This window comes from Ipomoea nil, unplaced genomic scaffold (assembly GCF_001879475.1).
Source record: "Ipomoea nil cultivar Tokyo-kokei standard unplaced genomic scaffold, Asagao_1.1 scaffold1936, whole genome shotgun sequence".
NCBI lineage: Eukaryota > Viridiplantae > Streptophyta > Magnoliopsida > Solanales > Convolvulaceae > Ipomoea > Ipomoea nil.
In genome coordinates, this window is record NW_017618364.1 from 2,644,749 (window position 1) to 2,672,243 (window position 27,495).

General features: G+C 39.5%; 3 protein-coding genes across 3 annotated transcripts in view; all 3 read left to right on the plus strand.

The window, feature by feature from the left end:
- LOC109146698 (TMV resistance protein N-like) overlaps positions 1 to 27,495 on the plus strand; it is a 126,436-nt gene that overhangs the window by 75,934 nt on the left and 23,007 nt on the right. The window lies entirely within an intron of this gene.
- The window catches only part of LOC109146776, an 86,709-nt gene that overhangs the window by 35,288 nt on the left and 23,926 nt on the right, over positions 1 to 27,495 (plus strand). The gene's annotated exons all lie outside the window — the stretch shown is intronic.
- On the plus strand, positions 498 to 7,263 carry LOC109146774 (TMV resistance protein N-like). The gene is made up of 9 exons (XM_019294421.1): positions 498 to 1,062; positions 1,353 to 2,463; positions 2,611 to 2,886; positions 3,010 to 3,198; positions 3,271 to 3,307; positions 5,407 to 5,987; positions 6,278 to 6,447; positions 6,515 to 6,795; positions 6,898 to 7,263. Exons 1-6 carry the CDS (start codon positions 581 to 583, stop codon positions 5,463 to 5,465), a joined length of 2,154 nt encoding a protein of 717 aa, XP_019149966.1. The 5' UTR covers positions 498 to 580; the 3' UTR covers positions 5,466 to 5,987; positions 6,278 to 6,447; positions 6,515 to 6,795; positions 6,898 to 7,263.

Sequence of the window (27,495 nt, forward strand, 5' to 3'; positions counted from 1 at the left end):
GTTGATTCTTCATCCTTTGCTAGTCTGCTACACGACCCTTTAATTTGTAGCTCTTTAAATCTTTAGTTATAGCTCAAAGGCATTCTGCTTCAAAATCTAGAGAGATAGTATACTCAATTTCAAGTATGGCATCATCATCATCTTCTTCTTCATCATATGCTCGCACATATGATGTTTTCTTGAGTTTTAGAGGTGAGACACGAGGATCCTTTTTTGATCAACTACAAATATAAAATGTGTTTACTATAGACACAAAATCAAAAAATTATTTTTGAATCAGAATTTACAAGATAAAGTAGCCTTTCATATAATTTGCGGTAAATTATTAAAAAAGACCACGTCAATGTACGAAGATTCACAAATCTTTACTTTGTAGACATTTATACACTCTGTCGGCCATTAAAACTTAAAAGGAGTCTTTTATAGGGCGGGCCACTTTAATCGTCTACTATACGCATTTTCCAAGCTCTTTTAATCTATTGAGTGAAAGTTGAAACCATATATCTAGCTAGCTGCTAGCAAAAGCAAAATTAACAGAAGCAAAGAGAGTGTTGTGATCTCAATTTCAATTCAAGCTACTATGGCTTCTTCTTCTTCTTCATCGCGTTCTCATTCGAAGTATTCTGTCTTCTTGAGCTTTAAGGGCGAGACACGGAGATCATTCACCGATCATCTCTACACAAGCTTGTGGGAAGCTGGGGTTCTAACCTTTCGAGATGAAGAAGAGATCCGGAAAGGCAACGACATTTCTGATGAGTTGAAGCAGGCCATTGAGGGGTCTGAGATATCCATTGTTGTATTCTCCAAAAATTATGCCCAATCCAGATGGTGCCTTGACGAGCTGGTGAAAATGGTGGAGTGTAAACAGAAATTGGGACAAAAGATTCTTCCCATATTCTATCATGTTACTCCTTCAGAGGTTCGCAAACAGACAGGCGAGTTTGGTATCGCACTGAATCAACATAAAGAGCAATTTGGAGAAGAAAGAGTTAATGGGTGGAAAGCTGCACTCACTGCCGTTGCTGATTTGTCTGGATGGGATTTAGAAATCATGAAAGACGGGTAATTTTTTATTGTTTTAATTGAATTGAATTTAATTTTTATGTGATATATAGTATGTTAATTATATAGGCAATACTATTATATTTGCTAATTAAATTTTGCCTTCTAAGTTCTAGCTAGCATCTATCTATATATACATACCTCATGAATTCATATTTGTAGATGGTTAAACCAAGAAGAATCTACCTCATGTGTTCAATTTGGTTTCTTAATCTTGTGTTTTTTTTTCTTAACTTTTCGATTTTAGATTGAGTGAATGACATTTATTTAATAAATTTAAATGTAATCAGGTATGAGTCAGGGTTCATCAAAAAAATTACTGAATGTGTGCTAAGGGAATTGAATCATACATACATGAATGTTGCAAGGTATCAGGTTGGAATTGATTCTCGTGTGAAATATATGGAGAATTTTTTGCAAAGTCAAACAAATGATGGTGTGAAGATGATTGGAATTTTTGGCACGGGTGGTGTTGGGAAAACAACCCTTGCTAAAGCTATATACAACAGGAATTTTCTAAGGTTTGAAGGTAGTTGTTTTATCGCAAACATTAGATCTGAAGTTTCTGGGGGACGACATGATGATTTAGCTCGTTTACAAGAGAAACTTGTTCGCGATACGCTCAAGAGAAAAATACATGAAATAGATAATGTTGATAGAGGGATACTTTTAATTAAAAGAATACTGCCATCAAAAAAGGTTCTTATTGTTCTTGATGACATAGACCATAGAGATCAACTAAACTCGTTAGCAGGAGAACGAGATTGGTTTGGTTCAGGCAGCATAATTATCATAACAACTAGAGATGTTCAGTTGTTGAGTAACCTTAGAGCACACGAAAAGTACGAGGTCAACATGTTAAGCTTGGATGAATCTTTGCAACTCTTGAGTTGGCATGCTTTTGGTGCCCCTGTACCATTAGAGGAGTATAGTGAACTATCCAAAACGATGGCAAGTTATACGAAAGGGCTTCCATTAGCCCTTGAAGTCATAGGTTCTCGTTTACATGGTAAATCAGTGCAAGAATGGAGGGACGATGCTGAGAAATTAAAAAAGATACCTAATGGCGAAGTTCAAAAGATTCTTAAAATAAGCTATGATGCACTTGATGATGATGATACTCAGAACATCTTCCTTGATATTGCTTGTTTTTTCATTGGGGATGACAAAGACAACACTGTTAAGATATTGGAAGCTTGTAATTTTTTTCCTGGAAGTGGAATCAAAACTTTGACAGATAGATGCTTGTTAACAATAAATGAATATGGAAAATTTGAAATGCATGATTTAGTTCGTGATATGGGTAGAGAAATTGTTAGAATGGAATCCTCACAAGAGCCTGGCAAACGCAGTAGATTGGTGGATCCAAAGGATGTCATTGATGTTCTTCAAGGAAAGAAGGTAAAACATTTCCTTTCTACTTAATTGAGTTATATATTCTAGTTTATCCATTTGCTTGTACTAGTATTTAATTAGTTTTATTAAACTTTGAAGATTTTATAATCTCTAAAATATTTCTATATAATGTCTTTTTTTTTTCTTAATCAGGGCACAGATGCAATTCAAGGGATGATTGTAAATTCCAATATGTTAAGGGATGTGCCTTTCAATACCAAAGCATTCAAAAGGATGAAAAATTTACGGATACTCATATTGGATGGTGTGTGTCTTAGTGGATCTTTTAAATATTTGTCCAATGAACTTAGACTGCTTAGGTTACATGATTGCCATTTGAGTTGCACACCATCTGAATTTTTCTTTGGGAAACTTGTTGAGTTAAACATGTCTCGTAGCAATATCAATGAATTTCAGCCCAATATGCAGGTTAGTATGTCTAATGCTTAATTATTTAATTTTTAACATGACATATTTTCTTAGAGCTTTCAATTAAAAAAGAAAAAAAAAGAAGAAAGAAATTGATTAAAATTCTCTCCTTTATTTCAACAGCATTTGATATGCTTGAAGATTTTAAAGCTTGATGGTTGTAAACTTAAGAAAACGCCAGACTTCACCGGAGCACATAGCCTTGAGAAAGTATCCTTTCATGGTTGTTCAAAATTGGTCAAGGTGCACAAGTCAATTGGAAGTTTGAAGGAACTTGTTGAGTTAGATTTCAACTCTTGCAGTGCACTAAAGGTGCTTCCAAGTAGCATTTGTGAGTTAAGATCAGTTAAGGTTTTAAATTTAGGGTCTTGCCGAAAACTGAAGGAGCTTCCAACTAACTTGGGAGACTTAGAGCAACTAAAAGAGTTACAAGCTAGGGGAACTGCCATCTCAAATATACCATTTTCTTTGGGACGTTTGAGAAATCTAGAGATCCTGGAGCTGGGAATAGGTTTCGTACCATCAACAAGAACTCGTGGCCCTGCTCGCTTTCTTCCACCTTCAGTTGGGGATTTATGCTCATTGCAAAGACTGAGTACGCGTTACATCAACCTGGATGAAATAGATCTTCCAAATGATCTAGGGAGATTGACCTCATTGTCAGCTTTAGATTTATCAGGATGTCTCTATCTTCGAAAATTACCATTCAGCCTTGGTCATCTTTTTAACTTGAAGGATCTCTGCTTGGGTGACTGTACATATCTTAGAGTACTTGAAGAACTTCCTCCTAATTTGGTGAAACTCTCTGCAGGAAATTGTGTCTCATTAGAAAAAATAGCAGATATATCAACCTTGAAAAGACTTGAAAGCTTGTATATTCCCAGCTGCAAAAACTTGGCTGAGCTTCCAGGCCTAGAGACTCTTGGATCCTTAGAAACACTTGAGATAAGAAATTGCAGTGGTTTGAATCCTCCGATTGAAAACTGGTTCCTGGTTAGTTATATATGTTGTTTCCCTGATACATACATACATACATACATACATACATATATATATATATATATATATATATATATATATATATATATATATATATATATATATATATATATATATATATATATATCAGTTTTGTGTTTCTGTAGCAGCTAGTAATAATTAGCTAGTTAGATGGTAATGTTTTGGTATTAATTGTATCCAATAATATTAATGTAGGCACGTTGTGAAGGTGATAGTTTCAAGATTTGTCTTCAAGGACGGGGAGTCAATGCTATAAAGTATATTGTTCCAACACTTTTGGGGCATATAAGAACCTCTACCCCTAGAATTTGCAGTCGTGCTTATGGAGTTCGAGTCTCTGTCAGGAGCAGAACCACTGGTGCTTGGATTGTAGAGGGCGGTGAATATATTAGGTTTAGGTTTAATCAGTTCAAAAGAATTCACTTTGAGGTGCCAAGAATAATTGGAGAAGTATTAGAGGTGTATGCAGAATTCAATCCTACAGAGATACTTAGTATATTTGACGTATACAGAAACGCAGATGGGGTAGTGCGTTTCTTTCCATCCACAAGGGGGTTTCAGCAAGATGAACCAACATCGCATAGGATGAAACGCCGTAAATTACTGCCTACTCAAGATTTAACAAGTAGTGTTCTGCGAGGTTTCAAAAGTGGCAAGCAAGAAACATGAATGATATTGGAGTTGTAAATATTTTTTTTTTTTTGAAAAAAAGTTTGGTAAGAATTGAATATTGTTAATTTATTGATCATGCAGATATTTTCTAATGTTTTCTTTTGATTGAGTGTGATTTTTATATTGTTATTGACCTCTTCTAGTTAATCACAAGAGTTGCTCTTTTTTGGATGAACACTAGGAGACGGGCTGGCTCAACCGCTCAAGCTTGAAAAGACTGGGAAAGTTGTATTTTCTCACCTGCAAAAGGTTGGGTGAGCTTACAAATTGCAGTGCTTTAATTTGAGGATTCCTTTGATTGAAAAGTGGTTGCAGGTTAGTTATGTTCCACTGATCTCTACCACTTTGGAATATAGTTTATTAGAATGTCACTCTGAGTATATCCATTTTCTTGTAGTATTTAATGTTTAATTAGTTTCACTCTGGATATTTGTCCCATGAACTTAGACTGCTTAGGTTATGTGATTGTCATTTCAGTTCCTCACAATGGCCATCTGATTCTCTCTTTGGGAAACTTTTTGAGTTAAACATGTCTCGTAGCAATATCAAAGAATTTCAGCCGGATATGAAGGTTAGTATGTATAATGCTTATTTAATTTTAACATTACATATTTTCTTAGAGCTTTGAATAAAAAAAAATAGAAATTGATTAAAACTCTCCTTTATTTCAACAGCATTTGACATGCTTGAAGATCTTAAAGCTTGATGGTTGTGAAGTTGAGAAAACGCCAGACTTCACTGGAGCACATAGGCTTGAGAAAGTATCCTTTCATAGTTGTTCAAAATTGGTCGAGGTGCACCAGTCAATTGGAAGTTTGAAGGGACTTCTTGAGTTAAATGTTAGGCTAACTGCCATCACAATATGCCCTTTTCTTTGGGATGTTTGAGTAAGCTAAAGAACCTGGACTTGGGTTTACTACGATCAAGAAGAACTACTCGTCATTGTGCTGGTCGTGCTGCTTTACTTCCACCCTCGGTTGCTCAATTATGCTCGTTGGAAAGACATTGTTCTCATAGCAACAACCTGTATGAAATAGATCTTCCAATAGGTCTTGGGAGTTTGACCTCATTGACAGATTTACGTTTATCAGGATGTTTCTATATTCAAAACTTACCATTCAGCCTTCGTGATCTTCGTTTCTTGCAAAACCTCAACTTGGATGACTGTCAAAGTCTAAGAGTACTTAAAGATCTTCCTCCTACTTTGGAGTCGCTCTTTGCAGGAAATTGTGTGTCATTAGAAAAAATAGAAGATATATCAACCTTGCAAAGACTCTGACAATTGTATATTCCCAACTGCAAGAACTTGGCTCCGCTTCCAGGCCTAGAGACTCTTGAAAACTTACATTTGCTCGAGATAAGAAATTGCTGTCGTTTGACTCCTCCTTCAGTTGAAAACTGGTTTCCAGGTTAGTTAGTTAGTATGACTTTTGGCATGGTGGTAAGCGACTTAATTGATCCTAAAAATTGTGGAGTTGTAAGTACATATATACATATGTTTTTAAAGTTTGGTAAGAATATTGTTAATTTATTGATCAGATATTTTCTAATATATGTATCTTTTGATTTTCATGTATTTTCTAATATTCCAGAAGAGAGGAAAAATCAAAAGGGGTGGGAGTATGCTTTTTCTCTTGTTATATATTGACCTCTTCTAGTTAATCACAAGATTTGCTCTTTTCTGGATAAATCATGCTAGGAAAACCATGTGTGACGGGCTGGCTCAAGCTTGAAAAGACGGTAAAAGGTTGTATTTTCCCAACTGCAAAAGGTTGGCTGAGCTTCCAGGTCTAGAGAGAGTCTGGAATCCTTACAAATTGCAGTGCTTTGGGGATGGATTCCTCTGATCAGATTGAAAAGTGGTTGCAGGTTAGTTATGTTCCACTGATCACTTTCTGTCTCTCTCTAATGATTTGGTGCATGTATTGATGAGAAGGTGACAGTGTGAAGATTTCGCTTCAAGTATGTAAAACATTTGCCTGTTGCATTATTCCAACGTTTTCGAGGCATGGATTCGTTTATATGTTTCTGATGGACTTTTGTTTTGGTGATTGCAATATAATGGAGTTCTTATCGCTACGCTACCAGAAGCAAAACCAGTGGCGCCTCAGCTTGGGTTGGAGATATATGAATAATGCAGTGTGGAGAAGAAGAAGAAGAAGAAGCTAAGTATGGAAGATCAGAGTTGATTTTGAGGTGGCAGTAATGGTGGGGGAGGTAGTGGAGGTGTTTGCATAATTCCATCCTTTGCATACACTTTTTTATTTGAAATGCACAGGAACACTGATAGACAACTGCGCTTCTTTCCTTTCCATCCAGATGGCCATTCCTGCAATTTGATCAACCTCAACTACATTTGGTAGAGTAGCATCATGTTTGGGCTTAGCAACAACTAACCATCAACTTTGGGGCGACAAGAAAAACTCACAGATACTATTTGTCTATTTGATGGTATCCTAAATTCTGTAGGATGGGTTCAAAAAAAGGATATTTGTAATAATCAAATTCATAGTGTAGTTTTCTACGGGAATCATGTTATTGCTTCATCCCACTCAACTATCTTTTTGGGACATTTTTTTTTTCCTTTTTTAATCCATGGGTATTGCAAGGATGACAAAATTTGACACCATTCATCTTGTTGAGTAAATGTTTTTTAAAATAAAGTTTAATGTTAATTTAGTATTATATTATATTTTGAGAGTGAATTAGAATTACAGTGATGATGAAGAGAAATTATTAGTGAAATGAAAATATGACTCACTTTTAAAAATAAGAGAGTATTTTAAGGATGCAAATGACTTAATTATTTAAAATTTTTGGTGCAAATAAGGTCATCTCAAATTCAAAGCACTCAAATTTATATCAAAAGAAATATTTTCAATATTTTCTTATACAAAATTTATACCAAACGGTATTTGTAATAATCAAACTCATGGTGTCTTTTTGTACAAGAATCATGCTGCTTCATCCCACTCAACTATCTTTAGGAAACTTTTTTTTTTTTTTTTTTTGTTGGTTACTTTTTAATCCATGTGTATTGCAAGGATGACAAAATTTGGCATCTATCAACCTTGTGGAGTCCATTTTTTTTAAATAAAGTTAAATGCTACGGAGTAATTTAGTATCTATATATCTCTATATCTATATCTATATATAATAATAAAAGTGCCTAGCCAAATTTTCTCCCAAAAACTTAGGAACATTTTTGTAAAGCCAAACTTATAATTATTTTAGTAAAAATTCTTGATTTTATTAACTAACCATATATATTTTCATAATATGATAAAATAGTAAATAAAAATAAAAATAACTTCTAATAAAAATAAATCATATGATTAATATACATAAAATAATGAACATGCTTTTGGTGTCAAACATGTTAAGCTTTAATGAATCTTTGCAACTCTTGAGTTGGCATACTTTTGGTATCATTGTACCATTGGAGGAGTATAATGAATTATTCAAAACGATAGCAAGTTATACTAATGGGCTTGCATTAGCCCTTGAAGTCATAGATTCTCATTTACAGGGAAAATCAATGCAAGAATGGAGGGATGATGCTGAGAAATTTAAAAAGATGCCTCATGGCGAAATTCACAAGATTCTTAAAATAAGATACGATACACTTGATGATGGTACTAAGTACATCTTTCTTGATTTTCCAAAAAAAAAAAAAGTACATATTTCTTGATATTGCTTGTTTTTTCATTGGGGATGACAAAAATAACATTGTTGAGATATTGAAAGCTAATAATTCTTTTCCTGGAAGTGGAATCAAAACTTTGACAAATAGATGCTTGTTAACAATAAATTACTATGGAAAATTTTCTTGTTAACAATAAATTACTATGGAAAATTTGAAATAATGCATGATTTAGTTCATGATATGGGTAGAGAAATTGTTCGAATGGAATCCCCATGAGAGCCTGGCAAATGCAGTAGATTGGTGGATCTAAAGGATCACTACTGGAAATTATGGAATTTCTGACCACCTGAAAGTGATCTTAAATCAAGTTAATACCAAAAAGTGGTCGGAAATAGCAACAAAGGGTTTTCCGGATACCAAAAGTGGTCGGAACAAGGCTTTCGACTTGATTTAAGATCACTTTTAGGTGGTCGGAAATTCCATAATTTCCAGTAGTGGATAACATTGATGTTCTTCAGGGAAAGAAGGTAAAACATTTCCTTTCTACTTAATTGAGTTATATATTCTAGTTTATCCATTTTCTTGTAGTATTTAATTAGTTTCATTAAAATATGAAGATTTTATAATGTCTAACATATTTCTATATAAAATGTATTTTTTCTTAATTAGGGGACGGATGCAATTCAAGGGATGATTGTAAATTCTAAGATGTTAAAGATGAGCCTTTCAATACCGAAGCATTCGAAGGGATGAAAATTTTATGGATACTCATATTGGATGGTGTGTGTCTTAGTGGATCTTTTAAATATTTGTCCAATGAACTCAGACTACTTAGGTTACATGATTGTCATTTAAGTTGCATACCATCTGAATTTTTCTTTGGGAAACTTGTTAAGCTAGACATGTTTTATAGCAATATCAAAGAATTTCAGCCCAATATGCTGGTTAGTATGTCTACATATCTTGTAACACCCCCGATTTTCATGCCATTTTAAACTTAAACGTGCAAGATATTCTAACCATAAACATATGCTAAACACAGCGGGAGTCTATATATAAAACTGGAAAACGGAGAGTGTTATGACACGTCCACACTAAGTGAACGCACATGCAACAACATCATCAACAACTGCCTAAAAGTCTAGCATAAGGGGCACACAGGCCCAAAACATAACTAAAAGAGTCTGGTGGAACTACACTAGCCACCTCTATCTCGCGCTCGTCACTACTCGGGACCTGAAAAGCACATAAATAAAAGGGACGACGCCGGTCAGCGAATAATGCTGGTAACCCATCAATACGCGTCAATAGCATATATATATATATATATATATATATATATATATATATATATATATATATATATATATATATATATATATATATATAGTTTATACAAAATCGTTTTCGAAACGGAATACAGTATATAACAGTTCAAAATCATAAAGAGAGAAGTCAACTGTAAAGACTCTATTTCACTCTCAAAAGAACGGGGAATCACATCCCAAGGCAACATCAAGACAAGAACGACAACAGAACAACTCAACACCGCACGAGATATAATCTACTGATCACAAAGTAGAAAACATCAAGACAAGACAACAACAACAAGTACAACTCGAGGCGTATTCTACTGATCACAAAGTAGATTACCACTCGACATGCTCAACAGAAAGATAGACAATCACACATTGGCAAAACATGCCACCGTGACACTACATGTCACCTTTACCACAATCCATCCTTATGACCGGTTCCAACCTTATGACTACCCCCAACCTTATAGCTAGTTCCAACCATTACCCCCAGACCCCTGTACATACAAGTCCAACCTTATGCCTCCGGGAATCGTCGTTCCCCACCTATACCCACCAAATCAACAACCACCGATTTCATAGTACACGAGGGTACCGTTCAATTCACACAGCCTGAAGCCCACTCCGACACATATGAGCCTATAGCCCAGTTCATAACTACATAATCACGTCATGGCCACCACGAGGACCACTGTCGTACCTTGGTGACTAATGTCCCATTCCATTAATCTTGCAATCCAGGTACAGCCACCACACACAACACCATCATAGGAATCAATCAATGGATCACAACAAAGATATGAAACCATACTCAATCAAGGAAGGATCACAATCCGACAACAACGATGATCAACACAAGTCATCATCCACAATAGGAAAGGACAAACAACACACGCTAGCATTTCAAAACCGAACTAGCATGCTTATCAAACGGGTAAACAAAACATAGTTCCGAAGAACACACAAGACTCATCATGGTTCAACGAATCACAAGGTTGAACACTTAGCACGATTCAAGACATCAAAACCTACATGGAATCCTACCACATAGTTCTAGACATACGAAACATCAAGAAAACACTCAAAAGCCCAACAAAAGAACATCGGGAAGTCAAAACATCAATTACCGAGTCAAAAGAATCACGGGGAACAAATCCCCAACAACCACCAACGTACCCGCGGGAACCACATCCCCACAAGCTACATACCCCGCAGGTGGGGCGGCGGGTGGACCCCTACCCGCCGTTCCGCCCGCGGGTACACAACCCTCTACCAAAATATCCCTTCGGGGATTTTCAACACCAAACTCAAATTCAAGTCCAAAACACCCAAAATCTCACCAAATACAACAATATGACTTGAATCAAAGGAATAGTCAAGCAATGACGTATAAGAACCCTAATAACAAGCTCTAGATATGCATTCTCACAAGACAATGCATCAAAACCCACATTTCATAGCAAAATCACAAGTAGAATCCACGAAATCATCATATAGGTAAGTAAAATATATTTTGTAAAGCATAGGTTACCTCTTGAAGACTAAACCTTCACTTATAACACTTCTCAAAGCTCCTAACAAGGTTCACTTTCAACACCCACTTCAAGAACACACCAAAAGACCATAAAGATTTCATCTTTAGAAAAGGATACCTTAGAAAGCACTAAAAACACAAAAGGAACATAGATCTTACCCTCTTAGATGCTCAAGAGTAGGAAATGTGGAATCTTGGGGACCTTTGAAGATCTTGGAAAGTCCCAACTTAGCTTGGAGGAAAAGCTAGCTAAATTCTAGAGAGAAGGAAGAGCTTTTGTTTTGAGTGTGTTAGGAGAAGAATGAGAAATGTCTTCTAGGTTAGCTTGGGATACAATCATAAGGGAAAAGTTGTAACACCCCATGTTACGGCCTTCAATCCCGGATTAATTATTTAATTAATCCCGTTAATAATAATTAAATATGATTTAATTATGTTAGGTTTACCTTTAATTAATTAATAAGGTCCACCATGAATCATGGACCCTTGCCCGAATAAGAATCTTAAGCCTGTTAGGAATAAAGGAAGTAGGCCTTTTACTATTCAGATTATGATTAGGATCCTCTTTAATTAATATGGTCCACTATGGACCATGGACCCTTATCCCTAAAACAAGCCCTAGCCCTATAAGGAATAGAATTAGTAAACCCATACCATTCAGGCCCTAACTAGGAGTCTTAAATATATAAATAGGGAACTTAGGAGGCACCTAGAATCCCCACCACAATAATCTCTCACCACCCAAAGAGTTCCAAGAATCCCCTTAGGAGAAATCAAGAAATCAAGAAAGCTTAAAGAAAGATCCTTCATAGCCAAGGAATTAATTAAGGCTAAGAGGTAACCCATGTCTCAACAAAACCTATTTTCATAGCTATGATTTCCCCCGTAGGATTTCCCCATAGTATTGTGTATTGGCGAGTTATGATGATTATTATTGATAATTGATGTGATGATCCCATGGGGGATCTTGATAATCTTGATATTAGAAGATTCTTGATAATTATGGTGTTCTTGATGATTATGTGGAGTTCTTGATGATTATTTGTCACTCTTGATAATTGTATGGCGTCCTTGATGCTTATGTGTTATTTGTACCGAATCTTGCAATTAAAAGACGAACTGTATTCTTGTTGGTATAAAAGTGATTAGAACCCTAGGTTGTATCGTATGATATTATTCTTGGATTATCGGGTGGGGAAATCGCATGTTTGGGTGTTGATTATATTTAGAAAAGCATGATAGGTTATGTGCCGTTCGTTTCTCGTATTTGATCCGTTAATTGTCTACGTGTTGTCGTAATTGCGTTGTAAAGTGTCTAAGCATGGTTTCGGGTTCCACAACGGTTCCCGGGACGTATTGTGTGATAAGAGCCAGTGGGGGGTAGGTGGGGGGTAGGGGACCCGCCACCTACCCACGGCCGAGAATCACTTTTCCGGCAGCGGGCAGCCGGCGGGCGGGCAGCTGCCCGCCGGCGACCCGCTGCCCGGAACAGTATTATCCGGCGGGCAGCCGGCGGGTGGCCCCCCACCCACCGGCTACCCGCTGGAATTTTCCCCATCTTGGGTTCCCAGCTTCCCCGTTTGATGTCCCCCCGTTCCCCGTGGTGTCCCAACGGACTCCGTTTATCGTGCCTATGTCTAGTTTGATGTTTCGGGTACCGTTCGTAGGTTTATGAGTCTATTATATTGCATGCTAGTTGAATTGGTATCCCGTTGACCTAGGTGGAAGGAGTATGAACCCCTTAGGACTATTCTTAGTATGTGATGGATCACGCATAGGTTTTGTTATGCGCTTTCTCCCCCTTCCCAATGTGTAATATGGGTTGCATGTGCTTGCTATGTGTTATGTGTGGGTGTTACCCCAATCAGGTTGCGATCGGATTGGTTATCCTGAGCTGCGGTTCAGAAGCTGGCTGCGGTCAGATTGATACTCTTGGGCTGCGGTCCACCGTTTGGTTGCGATCAAATGTTTCTATACGAGCTGCGGTTCGTCCTCTTTCCTGGCTGCGGTCAGATGACATTCTCTTGGGCTGCGGTCCACTGTTTGGTTGTGATCAAACACTATGATGAGCTGCGGTTCATCGGTCGGTTGCGATCGACCCCTCCGTGTTGCGATGCGGGACAGGGTGCTGCGGGGCCGTGTCAGAGCTATATGCGCTGACCCTCATGTATGGGCATGCGATTGGTCCTGTGGCGCCAACAAAGTGTGCTATGTGTTGTGATATGGATGAGTCGTGATTATGAGTGTCTTGGGGGATGTGACTATGGGATTTATGTTGGGGATCGTTTATGTTGGGATCATGATTATTGTTTATGCCTTGCCTTATCTGCCTTGCCTGTTATGAACTGCATATGCTTGTTGCTTGTGTCTAGCCTTATCTGTCGAGTCATCCCCGGTTTTAAAGCTAGAGTTCGTAGGATATATCTTCCTGCTCAAAATGGTTTTCGTATATCTATATATATCTCTATAAGTATTGTATTTTAACGCGTTGGAGTGGGTTACCAGCATCTCTCGCTGAACAGATATATTTGGCTTTCAGGCACAGAAGATTAAGTCACTGGAGTGCGCTAGAACTTAGAAGTAGATAGTTTCCCTTTTGGCCTGCGTGCCACATTTACGTATTTACGCTTTGAGGATATTAGTTAGTTAGCCTGTGCACTTGGGTTCTCTAGCCCAGGTGTGGCATAGCACCCCGAACGCTTGTATTTATATCTTGGGATTTAATAAGATTCTACCTTTATTATAAGTTTTAAATGTCTTGAAAATCTGGGGTGTTACAGTTGGTATTAGAGCTTAAGTTTGACCCTAGGATAAGACTCTTAAGACCGGACTTTAGGACACTAGGCTTGAACTCTAGGTACTTAGGAACATAGGATCCAGGAATCTTAGGACGCGCAGTGAGATTGTGAAACCTACACATAACCTCCCCTCGCTTCATCCCTCTCTAACTTAAGGGAACCTCCCCCTACGCTTACCACACCAGGTAAGGGTGCGAATAGATAAGTTTACTTCCACAACTGGGTAACGTACACTTACCCGATAAATCGCCTCGTCCTAACTCCCGTCAAAAGACTTGACAAGGACCCTGACCAAAGAAAAGGAAGATTTGGATGACTACTAAGAAGAGGCGTTACAGTCAGGACTGCTAAAAGGGACGGACTGCAATACGCACCAACCCAGGGTAACCACGATAACCCCCGAGTCAGACAAATGACATGCACCTTCCGACAAGTTGCCTTATCTCGGCAAACCCGGGTTGCTGCTACAACAAACAGGAAGGAGAACTAGGACACCTATTAAAGTAGCGAAGGAACGACACCATTAGTCGAATCCTTAGGTGCAAGGTAAGTATATCGCGACACCTTGCGACCCCACCACCCCAATTTAAAATATCATCCGCCCTGAAACCCCAGCATCTTGATACCCCTATTTGTTGAAAACTCCCACCCCGAATCCTTAATTACCTTAAGAGCAAATTCGCAACCGTCATGACCTTGCTCACCCTTTGTTGCGCTTAACCCAAACCCTCGGAAACCCTAAATTGTTATTGCCCTTACTCTAAGTTCATATCCCCACTCCGTTTGGAAACCCTGTTAAAAACCGTAGAGCAGCATAAGGCCCTTACCCTGCCCAGGGGCGTGAAGAACCGACATTCATTGATTCAATATTAAAATAAGTTGTTAGATAGGAACCGGCGAAGTAGGTGGAGGTTACGAATACGTATCACCCCACCCTTACACGAAAACCGTGAAGGCTTCACGAGAAACCATAGCCTGTACGTACGCCACCGAAGAACGCCATGCGTTGACAAGAGCGGGCAAACAAATACGTTCAATGTGTCAGGGGCCCTCGCTACAGAAAACATCGTCAAATAGGTGCAACAGGCCGAACCTCAAGGAGGACATAAAGCCTTGCTAAGAATTTCATCCACCAAGGAAGGGATGAAACCCAATAGAACAAGAAAGACTAACCCGAAACCCCCCTTACCCTTAAGAACCCTTGGCAAGGATTAGGAGTCAAGACCTAGGGGTTTGACCCACTAAACCGACTGGGTCCAGACTTCTGGACATCCGAGGGGAACGTGCACGGAAACCATCACGAGAATTCCCCTGGAAGCCATAGAGACGAAGGGGACTTCGACACGGGAAGAGAAGATCAAACGAAAATCTTAGAATCAAACAAAGCTAAGGAAAAGGGATCACTAGTTCGACTGCACGCCACAACCAAGCCCCAAACAGGCATAATCACTCGAAGCCAAGAGTCCTTAGCCCCTTTCCCTCCCCTTGCCAATCAAGTACCATTTCTTTAAAGAATCCGTCCTATCACTCCAAACCTCGCTCTTGATCCCTCATTACAGACAAACCCGTACAAGGTGGCAACCTTCCTTCCTGTATTACGACCTTGAGACATCGACCCTATCCGCCCCTCGACTTTGAAACCTAGCCCTTGCACTTCTTACACCCCTTTAAACCCAGACCAAGAAAACATAGATATATATATGTATGTATATCTACCTCTAGAACTCGTGCTTAAGGATCAATGAACATTGTACAATGGGTCATCCTATGTATCCAAGTCCCTTTTATTGTGCACAAGGGCATGGGACTTGTCAGGACATGAATCTAGGCATTTTTGGGGTCTTTCCCGAAGGAATTGACTATTCCTAGTCACTTTCCCGCGGGTCCCCAACGGGTCCTTGACGGGACCTTGGCGGGTCCTTGGCAGGAGCTTGGCAGGCGGACGACCGCCCACCTCGCGCCCACTGGTACAATGTGCTGATTTCTTAACCCCTCATTTTATTGATTTGTGGCGCACTTGTGTGCCTCGATTGAGGAATGTGAGTCTTGGGTAAGGAACCATGGACCACCCAAACATAGTGTCCTACGTAAAAGACCTTGACACACGAGACACCATCGGGAAATCACAATCAATTACATTGCACGAGTAATTGAAATCGGATCCTACGATACAACCGACTAGGGATGTTTGGCGTAAAGGATTGCGCAAACCAAGGAGGCGAGTTGGGAACTCGTACTAAGAACCCACGAAAACCTTAAAAGTCAAAATGCTAAGGAGGCACCGGGACTCCTCCAAACCATGGACATCGTTCGAGCAAATCAGAGGACTCCTTACAAGTTGTATGGAATCAAGAACTACGTAGCCCATGGTGCTAAGAAAAAGGGTGAAGAACACATTCGCGCCAAGACTTCAAGGGTCATTAAGGACCCACAAGGAAATGAGGTGACTCGTAAAGTCGCCGAGTCATCCCACAACGAGATTTGGTAACCGACTGCGCTTTAAAAGAAAAAGGGCACGCAAGGACACCTTCATCATTAAAAATAACACAAACAGGGCACAACAATGCTGAACCTCGGGTAAGACATGAAGTCTTGCTAAGAATTTCATCCACTAAAGAGGAGATGAAATTCAATAAGAAGAGAAATTCAACCCAAAGTCCATCGACTCCCAAGAGACTTTGGGAAGAATTTGGGAAGTGCGCCCTAAGAGATTGGCTTGGTTGACCCAACTCGGTCAAGACCTTGGGCGCATTAAAGAAGTAAGTGTTGAATCACCACGGGAAATTCCCTCAAGAAAGAAGAGAAGGATGAAACCTTAGCCTGGGAAGCAAGGTCTAACAAGGATCTTAAAGTCAAGCAAGCACCAACACCAAGGAAGGAGGATCATCAGCTCGTCGGCGCATCGTGATCAAAGCATCTAACCAGATTATTCACTTGGGATCGAGAAACCTTAACCCATCCTAGCCGAATTCCTTTCCCTCCCTCGGAAAATCGGCCCCTTCCTTATTTCAAAAATCCTTTCTACCCTTCAGACCCCATTCTCAATCCCATGTTTTAACGATTCCATACAAGTGGCAACCTCACAACCTAAGTTGCAACCTCGAAAACTTGATCCTAATTCCTGATTTCACCATGTCCTCAAGTTTGAAACCCACTCTCTTAGCCCTGTAAACCTAATCGTTCCCAAAAACCCAACACACATAGGCGTGCAAGTATACAATTTCCCCGTGGAATACCTTCTCTATAGGACCACGGTTCTCCTCTTGACTCGTTAACCCTGCAATGATTTCCAAGCTTCGGGGACGAAGCTTCTCGTAAGGGGGGGAGAGTGTAACACCCCATGTTACGGCCTTCAATCCCGGATTAATTATTTAATTAATCCCGTTAATAATAATTAAATATGATTTAATTATGTTAGGTTTACCTTTAATTAATTAATAAGGTCCACCATGAATCGTGGACCCTTGCCCGAATAAGAATCTTAAGCCTGTTAGGAATAAAGGAAGTAGGCCTTTTACTATTCAGATTATGATTAGGATCCTCTTTAATTAATATGGTCCACTATGGACAATGGACCCTTATCCCTAAAACAAGCCCTAGCCCTATAAGGAATAGAATTAGTAAACCCATACCATTCAGGCCCTAACTAGGAGTCTTAAATATATAAATAAGGAACTTAGGAGGCACCTAGAATCCCCACCACAATAATCTCTCACCACCCAAAGAGTTCCAAGAATCCCCTGAGGAGAAATCAAGAAATCAAGAAAGCTTAAAGAAAGATCCTTCATAGCCAACGAATTAATTAAGGCTAAGAGGTAACCCATGTCTCAACAAAACCTATTTTCATAGCTATGATTTCCCCCGTAGGATTTCCCCATAGTATTGTGTATTGGCGAGTTATGATGATTATTATTGATAATTGATGTGATGATCCCATGGGGGATCTTGATAATCTTGATATTGGGAGATTCTTGATAATTATGGTGTTCTTGATGATTATGTGGAGTTCTTAATGATTATTTGTCACTCTTGATAATTGTATGGCGTCCTTGATGCTTATGTGTTATTTGTACCGAATCTTGCAATTAAAAGACGAACCGTATTCTTGTTGGTATAAAAGTGATTAGAACCCTAGGTTGTATCGTATGATATTATTCTTGGATTATCGGGTGGGGAAATCGCATGTTTGGGTGTTGATTATATTTAGAAAAGCATGATAGGTTATGTGCCGTTCGTTTCTCGTATTTGATCCGTTAATTGTCTACGTGTTGTCGTAATTGCGTTGTAAAGTGTCTAAGCATGGTTTCGGGTTCCACAACGGTTCCCGGGGCGTATTGTGTGATAAGAGCCAGTGGGGGGTAGGGGACCCGCCACCTACCCACGGCCGAGAATCACTTTTCCGGCAGGTGGCAGCCGGCGGGCGGGCAGCTGCCCGCCGGCGACCCGCTGCCCGGAACAGTATTATCTGGCGGGCAGCCGGCGGGTGGCCCCCCACCCACCGGCTACCCGCTGGAATTTTCCCCATCTTGGGTTCCCAGCTTCCCCGTTTGATGTCCCCCCGTTCCCCGTGGTGTCCCAACGGACTCCGTTTATCGTGCCTATGTCTAGTTTGATGTTTCGGGTACCGTTCGTAGGTTTATGAGTCTATTATATTGCATGCTAGTTGAATTGGTATCCCGTTGACCTAGGTGGAAGGAGTATGAACCCCTTAGGACTATTCTTAGTATGTGATGGATCACGCATAGGTTTTGTTATGCGCTTTCTCCCCCTTCCCAATGTGTAATATGGGTTGCATGTGCTTGCTATGTGTTATGTGTGGGTGTTACCCCAATCCTGTTGCGATCGGATTGGTTATCCTGAGTTGCGGTTCAGAAGCTGGCTGCGGTCAGATTGATACTCTTGGGCTGCGGTCCACCGTTTGGTTGCGATCAAACGTTTCTATATGAGCTGCGGTTCGTCCTCTTTCCTGGCTGCGGTCAGATGACATTCTCTTGGGCTGCGGTCCACTGTTTGGTTGTGATCAAACACTATGATGAGCTGCGGTTCATCGGTCGGTTGCGATCGACCCCTCCGTGTTGCGATGCGGGGCAGGGTGCTGTGGGGCCGTGTCAGAGCTATATGCGCTGACCCTCATGTATGGGCATGCGATTGGTCTTGTGGCGCCAACAATGTGTGCTATGTGTTGTGATATGGATGAGTCGTGATTATGAGTGTCTTGGGGGATGTGACTATGGGATTTATGTTGGGGATCGTTTATGTTGGGATCATGATTATTGTTTATGCCTTGCCTTATCTGCCTTGCCTGTTATGAACTGCATATGCTTGTTGCTTGTGTCTAGCCTTATCTGTCGAGTCATCCCCGGTTTTAAAGCTAGAGTTCGTAGGATATATCTTCCTGCTCAAAATGGTTTTCATATATCTATATATATCTCTATATGTATTGTATTTCAACGCGTTGGAGTGGGTTACCAGCATCTCTCGCTGAACAGATATATTTGGATTTCAGGCACAGAAGATTAAGTCACTGGAGTGCGCTAGAACTTAGAAGTAGATAGTTTTCCTTTTGGCCTACGTGCCACGTTTACGTATTTACGCTTTGAGGATATTAGTTAGTTAGCCTGTGCACTTGGGTTCTCTAGCCCAGGTGTGGCATAGCACCCCGAACGCTTGTATTTATATCTTGGGATTTAATAAGATTCTACCTTTATTATAAGTTTTAAATGTCTTGAAAATCTGGGGTGTTACAAAAGTCCTCTTTACTCTTACTATGATGAAAAAGTGTAAGGAGACAAGGGAACTATTCTCAAAGCTTTAGGTACAACACCTTGACTTGGATTGACTAGTCCATTACTAGTCCTCGACTATTGAATTTTCAGGAATTTAAAGAATAAATCACCAGTTAGATTATGATTAATTACTTAATTAATCCCTAAATAGAATTTGGATTTACGGGGTGTCACATGTCTAATGCATAATTATTTAATTTTTAACATGAGATATTTTCTTAGAGCTTTCATTTTGTTTTTTTGGTTGGGAAAATGGTCAAATACATCCCTAAACTTTAGGCTAGAAGTCAATTAGGCCCCTGAACTTTAAAAAGTTGCAATTAAGTCTATTAACTTGTTATTTTTGTGCAAATAGACCCAACAATATGTTAATTACCTATTGATGGTTTTCGGGTTTTCAGGCCTAAGGAGGTCCAACACAACCTTTAGCTGGAGGATACACCTTTCAATAAAATGTGTGTCTTAAAAGAAAGAAAGTTCTTTGTTTAGAATCTCTTCTATTCCCTCTCCGGGTCCTCTTTTCGTGTCCCCCTTCTACAAGAGTGGAGGAGCCTTTATATAGCGGCTCCTCCCCCACTGACTTGAAGGCCCTTAATAGCCGACTTCAAGACTAATTAAAGTATCGAGCCGTTGGTCGCCTTTACTGAGTCGGCCAACAGCTCTCTTAAGCTCGTAACAGCCGGACCAAGTCCGACCTTTTAATGCTCTAACGGTTCCCTGTTTAAGAGTCTCTTTGATGATCTCAACGGCTCCTTGAGCCGAGTCTTTCTCTGGGCTTGGGGCCTGGCCAACTCCTCGCCCTCGGCCCAAGCTCCTGCTGGGCTCTTCTTAGCAATCCTGAGCTAGGTCCCCGTACTTGGGCTTGGGCCGATTCCTGGACTCGGCCCAAGCACCCTCCGGGCTTCTCCTGATGCTAGCCCACCTTTCCTGTCTTGGGCTCTCTTCTTTGGGCCAATCTTTCTTGGGCCGGGGTCCTCACCCCATCACCTATAATAGCAGGTGTAACACCCCGTGTTACGGCCTTTAATCCCGAATTAATTATTTAATTAATTTCATTAATAATAATTAAAAAGGATTTAATTTGATTAGAAATTCCTTTAATTAATGTGGTCCACCACGGATCGTGGACCCTTGCCTAAACTCGAGTCATAAGCCTATTAGAAATAAAGAAAGTCAACATTTTACTAACCAGATCCTAATTAGGAATCCTAGGCCTACACATCTATTAGGAATAAAGAAAGTATACATTTACTATTCAAATTATGATTAGGATTCTCTTTAATTAATTAATATGGTCCACCATGGACCATGGACCCTTATCCCTAAAAGAAGCCCTTAATCCTATAAGGAATAGAATTAGTAAACCCATACCATTCAGACCCTAATTAAGACTCCTAAATATATATATAAGGACATAGGATGAACCTAGAAGTCACACCACAATAATTATCACCACACAAGAATTCCCAAGGGACTCCCCACCACCAAGCCTAGGGAGATCAAAACGGATGGAAATCTTAGGGAAGAACCTTAATAGCCAAGGGATAATTAAGGCTAAGAGGTAACCCATGTCTCAACAAAACCTATTTTCATCGCTATAATCTCTTTCCTTGGCCTCCCTCTATATTCTTGTGTCTTGATTGAATTCTTCTATGATAATTATGTTATGTTCTTGATGATTGATAAGATGACTTATATGCTTTCTTGAGAATCTTGATGACCTTGATGTTAAAAAGAAGTTCTTGATTATGATATGATGATTCTTGACGAATCTTGATATTTTCTTGATGTTAAGAATAAAATATGTTCTTGATGATTTAGGTGGGATTAGAGCCCTAGGTTGGATTGGGAATTTGTATTGAAGATGTTCTTGATTTATATTTGGGGGGGAATTCGCATGTTCGGGTGTTGTTTATATTTAGAGGCTGTAATAGGTTAAGTCCTACATGATTCTTGCTTTTGATCCGTTAATTGCTTATGTGATGTCGTTATTTGCGTTTAAAAGTGTCTAAGCATGGTTCCGGGTTCCACAAAGGATCCCGGGACGAATTTATGATGAATGATTCAATGGGGGTAGGTGGGGGTGGGGGAACCCACCACCTACCCGCTGCCCAAAAGGGCACTGCCCGGCAGCGGGCAGCCACCGGGCAGCCGGCTGCCCGCCGGCTACCCGCTGCCCGGAACAGTGCCCACCGGCGGGCAGCCGGCGGGTGACCCCCACCCACCGGCTACCCGCTGGTCCATGCCCCACCCCGGGTCCCCGGCCTCCCTGTTTGATGTTCCCCGTTCCCCATGGTGTCCCAACGAACCCCGTTTGTCGTGCTTGAGTCTAGTTTGGAATTTCGGGTACCATTCGTAGGTTAAACGAGTCTTAGGAATTGCATGCTAGTTGAATTGGTAACCCGTGGACCTAGGTGGAAGTTATATGAGCCCTTAGGAACTATTCTTAGTGTGTGAATGATCACATGTAAGCTTAATTATATGTCTCCCCCTTCCCTATGTGAATTATGTGTTATTATGTGCTATTATGTGTTACGTGATGCATGACCCCAACTTGGTTAAGACCAATTGGGCTATACGGACAGTTGAATGGGCTGAGAACCATCCCAACTGTTAACCAGGCCGGTTAAGATCGGTCATGGATATTGATATGATATAGGACTGAGGTCCACTATACGGGCAGTTGAATGGGTTGAGAACCATCCCAACTGTTAACCAGGCTGGTAGAGACCGGTCAGGTATATAAAGATTATGTATAGGACTGAAGGTCCACATGGGCCTCGGTGATATGACCCACCGACCGGGATGCGCCAGGCGGTATGGGGCCAACAAGCCGAGGAAGGTTGTAGTCCACCGACCTGAGTAATCAGGCGGTTTGTAGGGCTACGACTGGCTGCGACCCACCGAGTGGTGGGACATCGGTATGTAGGACCGTAGTCTCCGAGGATCTTTGCCCACCGACTGAGTTTAGCTCAGCGGTGTGTCGGGCTTGATCCGCTACGGCTCGCCGATTGTGCGCATCAATGGTATGTAGGGGCGTAAGTCCCCCCTTGTAAAGGGGATCACGGTCCACCGACTGGGCGCGTCAGCGGTGTGTCGGATCGTGGTCCGACGTTGAGTTCGTCAGCGGTTCTCAAAGGGTTGGTTGCGATCAACTCCCCTCGTACCGCGGTACTGAGGTAGGGTGCTGCGGGGCCGTGTTAATGCTATAGGCATTAACCCTCATGTTCGGGGCATGCGATTGGTCCCGTGGCGCCATCAATGATTATGTGATATGAATGATACTTGAATGATGATGTGTTTGAATTGAATCTGTGACCTTAGATGCGTATTCCTTATGATGTTATCTCTACTTAACTGTTTATCATTGATTAATGTGCTTGTCCCTATTTGCTGAGTCTATCCCTGATTTTAAAGCTAGAGTCTCCTAAGTATATATCTTCCTGCTTCAAAATGGTTTTCCTATATCTATATCTATATATATACCTATATTGTATTTCAACGCGTTGGAGTGGGTTACCAGCATCTCTCGCTGAATAGATATATTTGGCTTTCAGGCACAGATGAGTAGATCCCAGAGCGCGCTAGAGATCCGAGGCGTAGAGTAGCTAGTTTCCCTTTCGGCCTACGTGTCATGCTTATGTATTGACATTATTTGAGGATTTTAGTTAGTTAGCCTGTGCACCTGAGTTCTCTAGCTCAGGTGTGGCATAGCACCCCATACTCTTATGTTTGATTTCGGGATTTAATGAGGATTTACCTTTATTATATAAGTTTTAAAAGTTTCAAAATTTCGGGGTGTTACAGTTGGTATCAGAGCCTAAGTTTGACCCTAGGATAAAACTCTTAAGACCATACTTTAGGACATTAGGCTTGAACTCTAGGTATTTAGGAACATAGGATTCAGGAATCTTAGGACGCGCAGTGAGATTGTGAACCTACCTATCATCACATAACCGCCCCACACTTTACCCCACATTAATTTAAAGAATTTCCCCCTTCGCTTATCACATCAAGGTAAGGGTACAACACACTGACTCTTCATTCCACATACTAGCCCTAGGAATTTGTTATGTCTTTGCATGCTTTTACCTGCTTTGTTGCTTATCACTCTTTGATTATCATACTTGTTTATTTGCTTAAGCATATATGTTCCTAATTGATTTTAGACCATGTTAGGAACTGCATATTATTACTTAACTATTTGATCAAACATGCGTTATTCGGATATCTGTTACTTGATAAAGTATTTTGGAACTTGCAATTAGTAATTTTATTCAACTTATAAGGGCTCACTTGTCCTAATCATAATTGACCAATATAGTTAACTCACTAAATAGCCCGATAAGTACATACATAGGGAAATTTTGGGGAACATAGCTTTAATTAAGAAGGGAAAGAATGGGGCACTGGATCCTTATGATATTTAATTGAAGTCTCCCATATTCCTTATTAATAACGTGATCCCTTGAGTTTTTCCATGTATTCAAAACCCCTTTCGTTGTTCACATAAGTATGGAATTCCTTGAACTTAAAATTGTGCATTCTCGGGGCTTTTCCAGAAGTGATTCCTCCTTCACAGTCACGTTCCAGTGGGGCCTTGGCAGGAGGTCGACCACCCACCACGTGCCCACTGCCACATCCCAGTGGGGACTTGACAGGCGGTCGACCGGCCACCTCGCGCCCACTGGTCCGGTATGTTTTCACGACTTCTCGTTTTTATTGATCCATTATGCCTTTGTGTGTCTCCCTTGATACTTCCTATGTGTTTAACATATAGATAACAACCTAATGCTTGAACATGAAAGTCGAATTACCTTCCTAATTAATTTGTTTATATGTTACATAGAAATTATAGGGACCAATTCTATTTCTAGAAATCTAAAACCTCGGACACCTTTGCGTATTAAGTTTCGACCCGAAAGTCAATATGAGTGAGACCGGTAGAAACCTAAAACAAGTGGTCATCTAGAAATCATCATTGGAAAAATATATTTCGTCCCCAAACTATCTTAAAACTATCCATCTAGACTTTGGTCCATGTTGCATAATAGACCACAAGCTTCCAATACTTTGTTTAGAACCCTTTTACCACTAAGATAAGGACCCCCTACACAAACATTTATACATAAATAGGCATACCACTACTATTCTAAATATATTCCCCTAAAACTTCTATTATATATATACATATATATACATTCCTAAAAATATGTAGTAAATCCCCATTTACATTCATATGCTACACTTACACCAAAATTATTATTATTATTATTATTATTATTATTATTATTATTATTATTATTATGATTATTATTATTATTATTATTATTATTATTATTATTATTATTATTACACCTTAAACCTAATCACCTTGCTTAAACTTAAACCTTTCATAGCTGCGCCATATACGGTACGTCCCTACATGCTTATATATAGTAAACTTATGAGCCTATAGAATATCCTCCCTTAGTCATACGTATCCATATAAATTGTTACAGTCATATTACATACAACAATATCCCTAGCCCAAACCACACACATGTACCCTAGCTACGATAATCTTATATACATCTATGGGTTTGCCCGTAGCGTATCCTAACCCTGAAATATCATTCCGTACAAATTACATCACTCTTATATATATACATACACATGTCCTGAGATAACCATAAATTATACTTTTCCCCCTGGCATGACCTCCCTGTTACCACTCCTACCTTCCCTAAATAATTAAAAAAAAACTTTAGCCTCATCATCAGGTCATTAATTAATTTATGAATTAGCAATCAAGGGTCTTCAACTCTAAAGTTGTTCAGATATTCTAGGCTTCTAGAGGTAAAAAGTATGCCTACCTAAAACCTAATTACCACCGAGAGAAAACTAATTTTCCTAAGTGCTTGTGTGATTACATTCTGTCAAGATTTCTCAAGATAAAACCTTTAGTACTCGTGAACCTAGGCTATCTTACTCGTACTTATTAAAGAATATTTGTAGGCAAATTATAGGTGGAAACTTATATTTTTCATACGTGTTGCATGACAAATCACACAGCTCGCATGTTTATGTCAAAACACACACTTACACACACTCATGTACATATACACGCATGCTAGACAAAAACGGTATTTTATAAGGCATCCCACTATGCATATATACAATATTATTAATTATAAGCAATCTGCATATAAGTGCCAATACTTGTTATGTGATCACCCGCCGTTATCCATGGAATACAAAATAAAGATTCTAATTCTATTGTCTCCCCAGAATTTATTTACCCCATAAGAAGCAAGAGCCTTTCCTCCTAATTACTTACAATCTTTTCCTCTGAATCTAATTTTCGCTATTTGACCAATTATTATATGATTTATGACCTTCCTGAATTTTCATGACAAAAGTTTGGTTATGCCACGATATTAAGTACGTGAATTTAATTGTTAATCATGCACTAGACTAACATGTGAAATAATACATATGTGTGCTTTATGATTTCCATAGGACTAGTGATTATTTACGACTTAAAATAGGGCCACATGCCTTCACACTCTATGCCCATAGACTTAAGAAATTGCATGTTAGCATAATTACGATTGAACACATATAGGCATGCCAACTTGCAGGTTTCGCATATAACATAAATAGTTAATTATCATACATGTTAGGCTTGATGTTTCGTAACTGTGAATATTTGGTATAATCTGCTAAGCACAAAGATTAGACATAGATCCTACATATATGGCATCTAGGCTCACAACATACCACACTACATAATTAAACGTCTGCATCCACTAATAAATGAGGTTCGCCTGTGTTGATATATGTGCATATATACTTTATAATAATTATGTGGCTATCCGAATATGCACAAGCATGGTATTTGCCTCTCATTTAGGTACATAAATAATTATACGATTGGTACAACTTGTGCTATATGTTAAATCATTATAAAATAATTAAATAAAAATCATGACCATGTGTAAAACTTCTATGTTATGTATTAGTCACCCATAAAACTTACATATTGTGTGTTCATATTCGTGACCTTGTTATTTGGTGCATTTTGTCAGCACAATAGTCAGGCACAAACCAAGTGAATCTATATGTGTATATACTTCCCATATAATACTTTCCTTATAAACTACTATACTAATTCGGGCTCTTTACCCCAAAATGATTACCAAGCTTCGGGGACGAAGCTTCTTGTAAGGGGGGGAGAGTGTAACACCCCGTGTTACGGCCTTTAATCCCGAATTAATTATTTAATTAATTTCATTAATAATAATTAAAAAGGATTTAATTTGATTAGAAATTCCTTTAATTAATGTGGTCCACCACGGATCGTGGACCCTTGCCTAAACTAGAGTCATAAGCCTATTAGAAATAAAGAAAGTCAACATTTTACTAACCAGATCCTAATTAGGAATCCTAGGCCTACACATCTATTAGGAATAAAGAAAGTATACATTTACTATTCAGATTATGATTAGGATTCTCTTTAATTAATTAATATGGTCCACCATGGACCATGGACCCTTATCCCTAAAAGAAGCCCTTAATCCTATAAGGAATAGAATTAGTAAACCCATACCATTCAGACCCTAATTAGGACTCCTAAATATATATATAAGGACATAGGATGAACCTAGAAGTCACACCACAATAATTATCACCACACAAGAATTCCCAAGGGACTCCCCACCACCAAGCCTAGGGAGATCAAAACGGATGGAAATCTTAGGGAAGAACCTTAATAGCCAAGGGATAATTAAGGCTAAGAGGTAACCCATGTCTCAACAAAACCTATTTTCATCGCTATAATCTCTTTCCTTGGCCT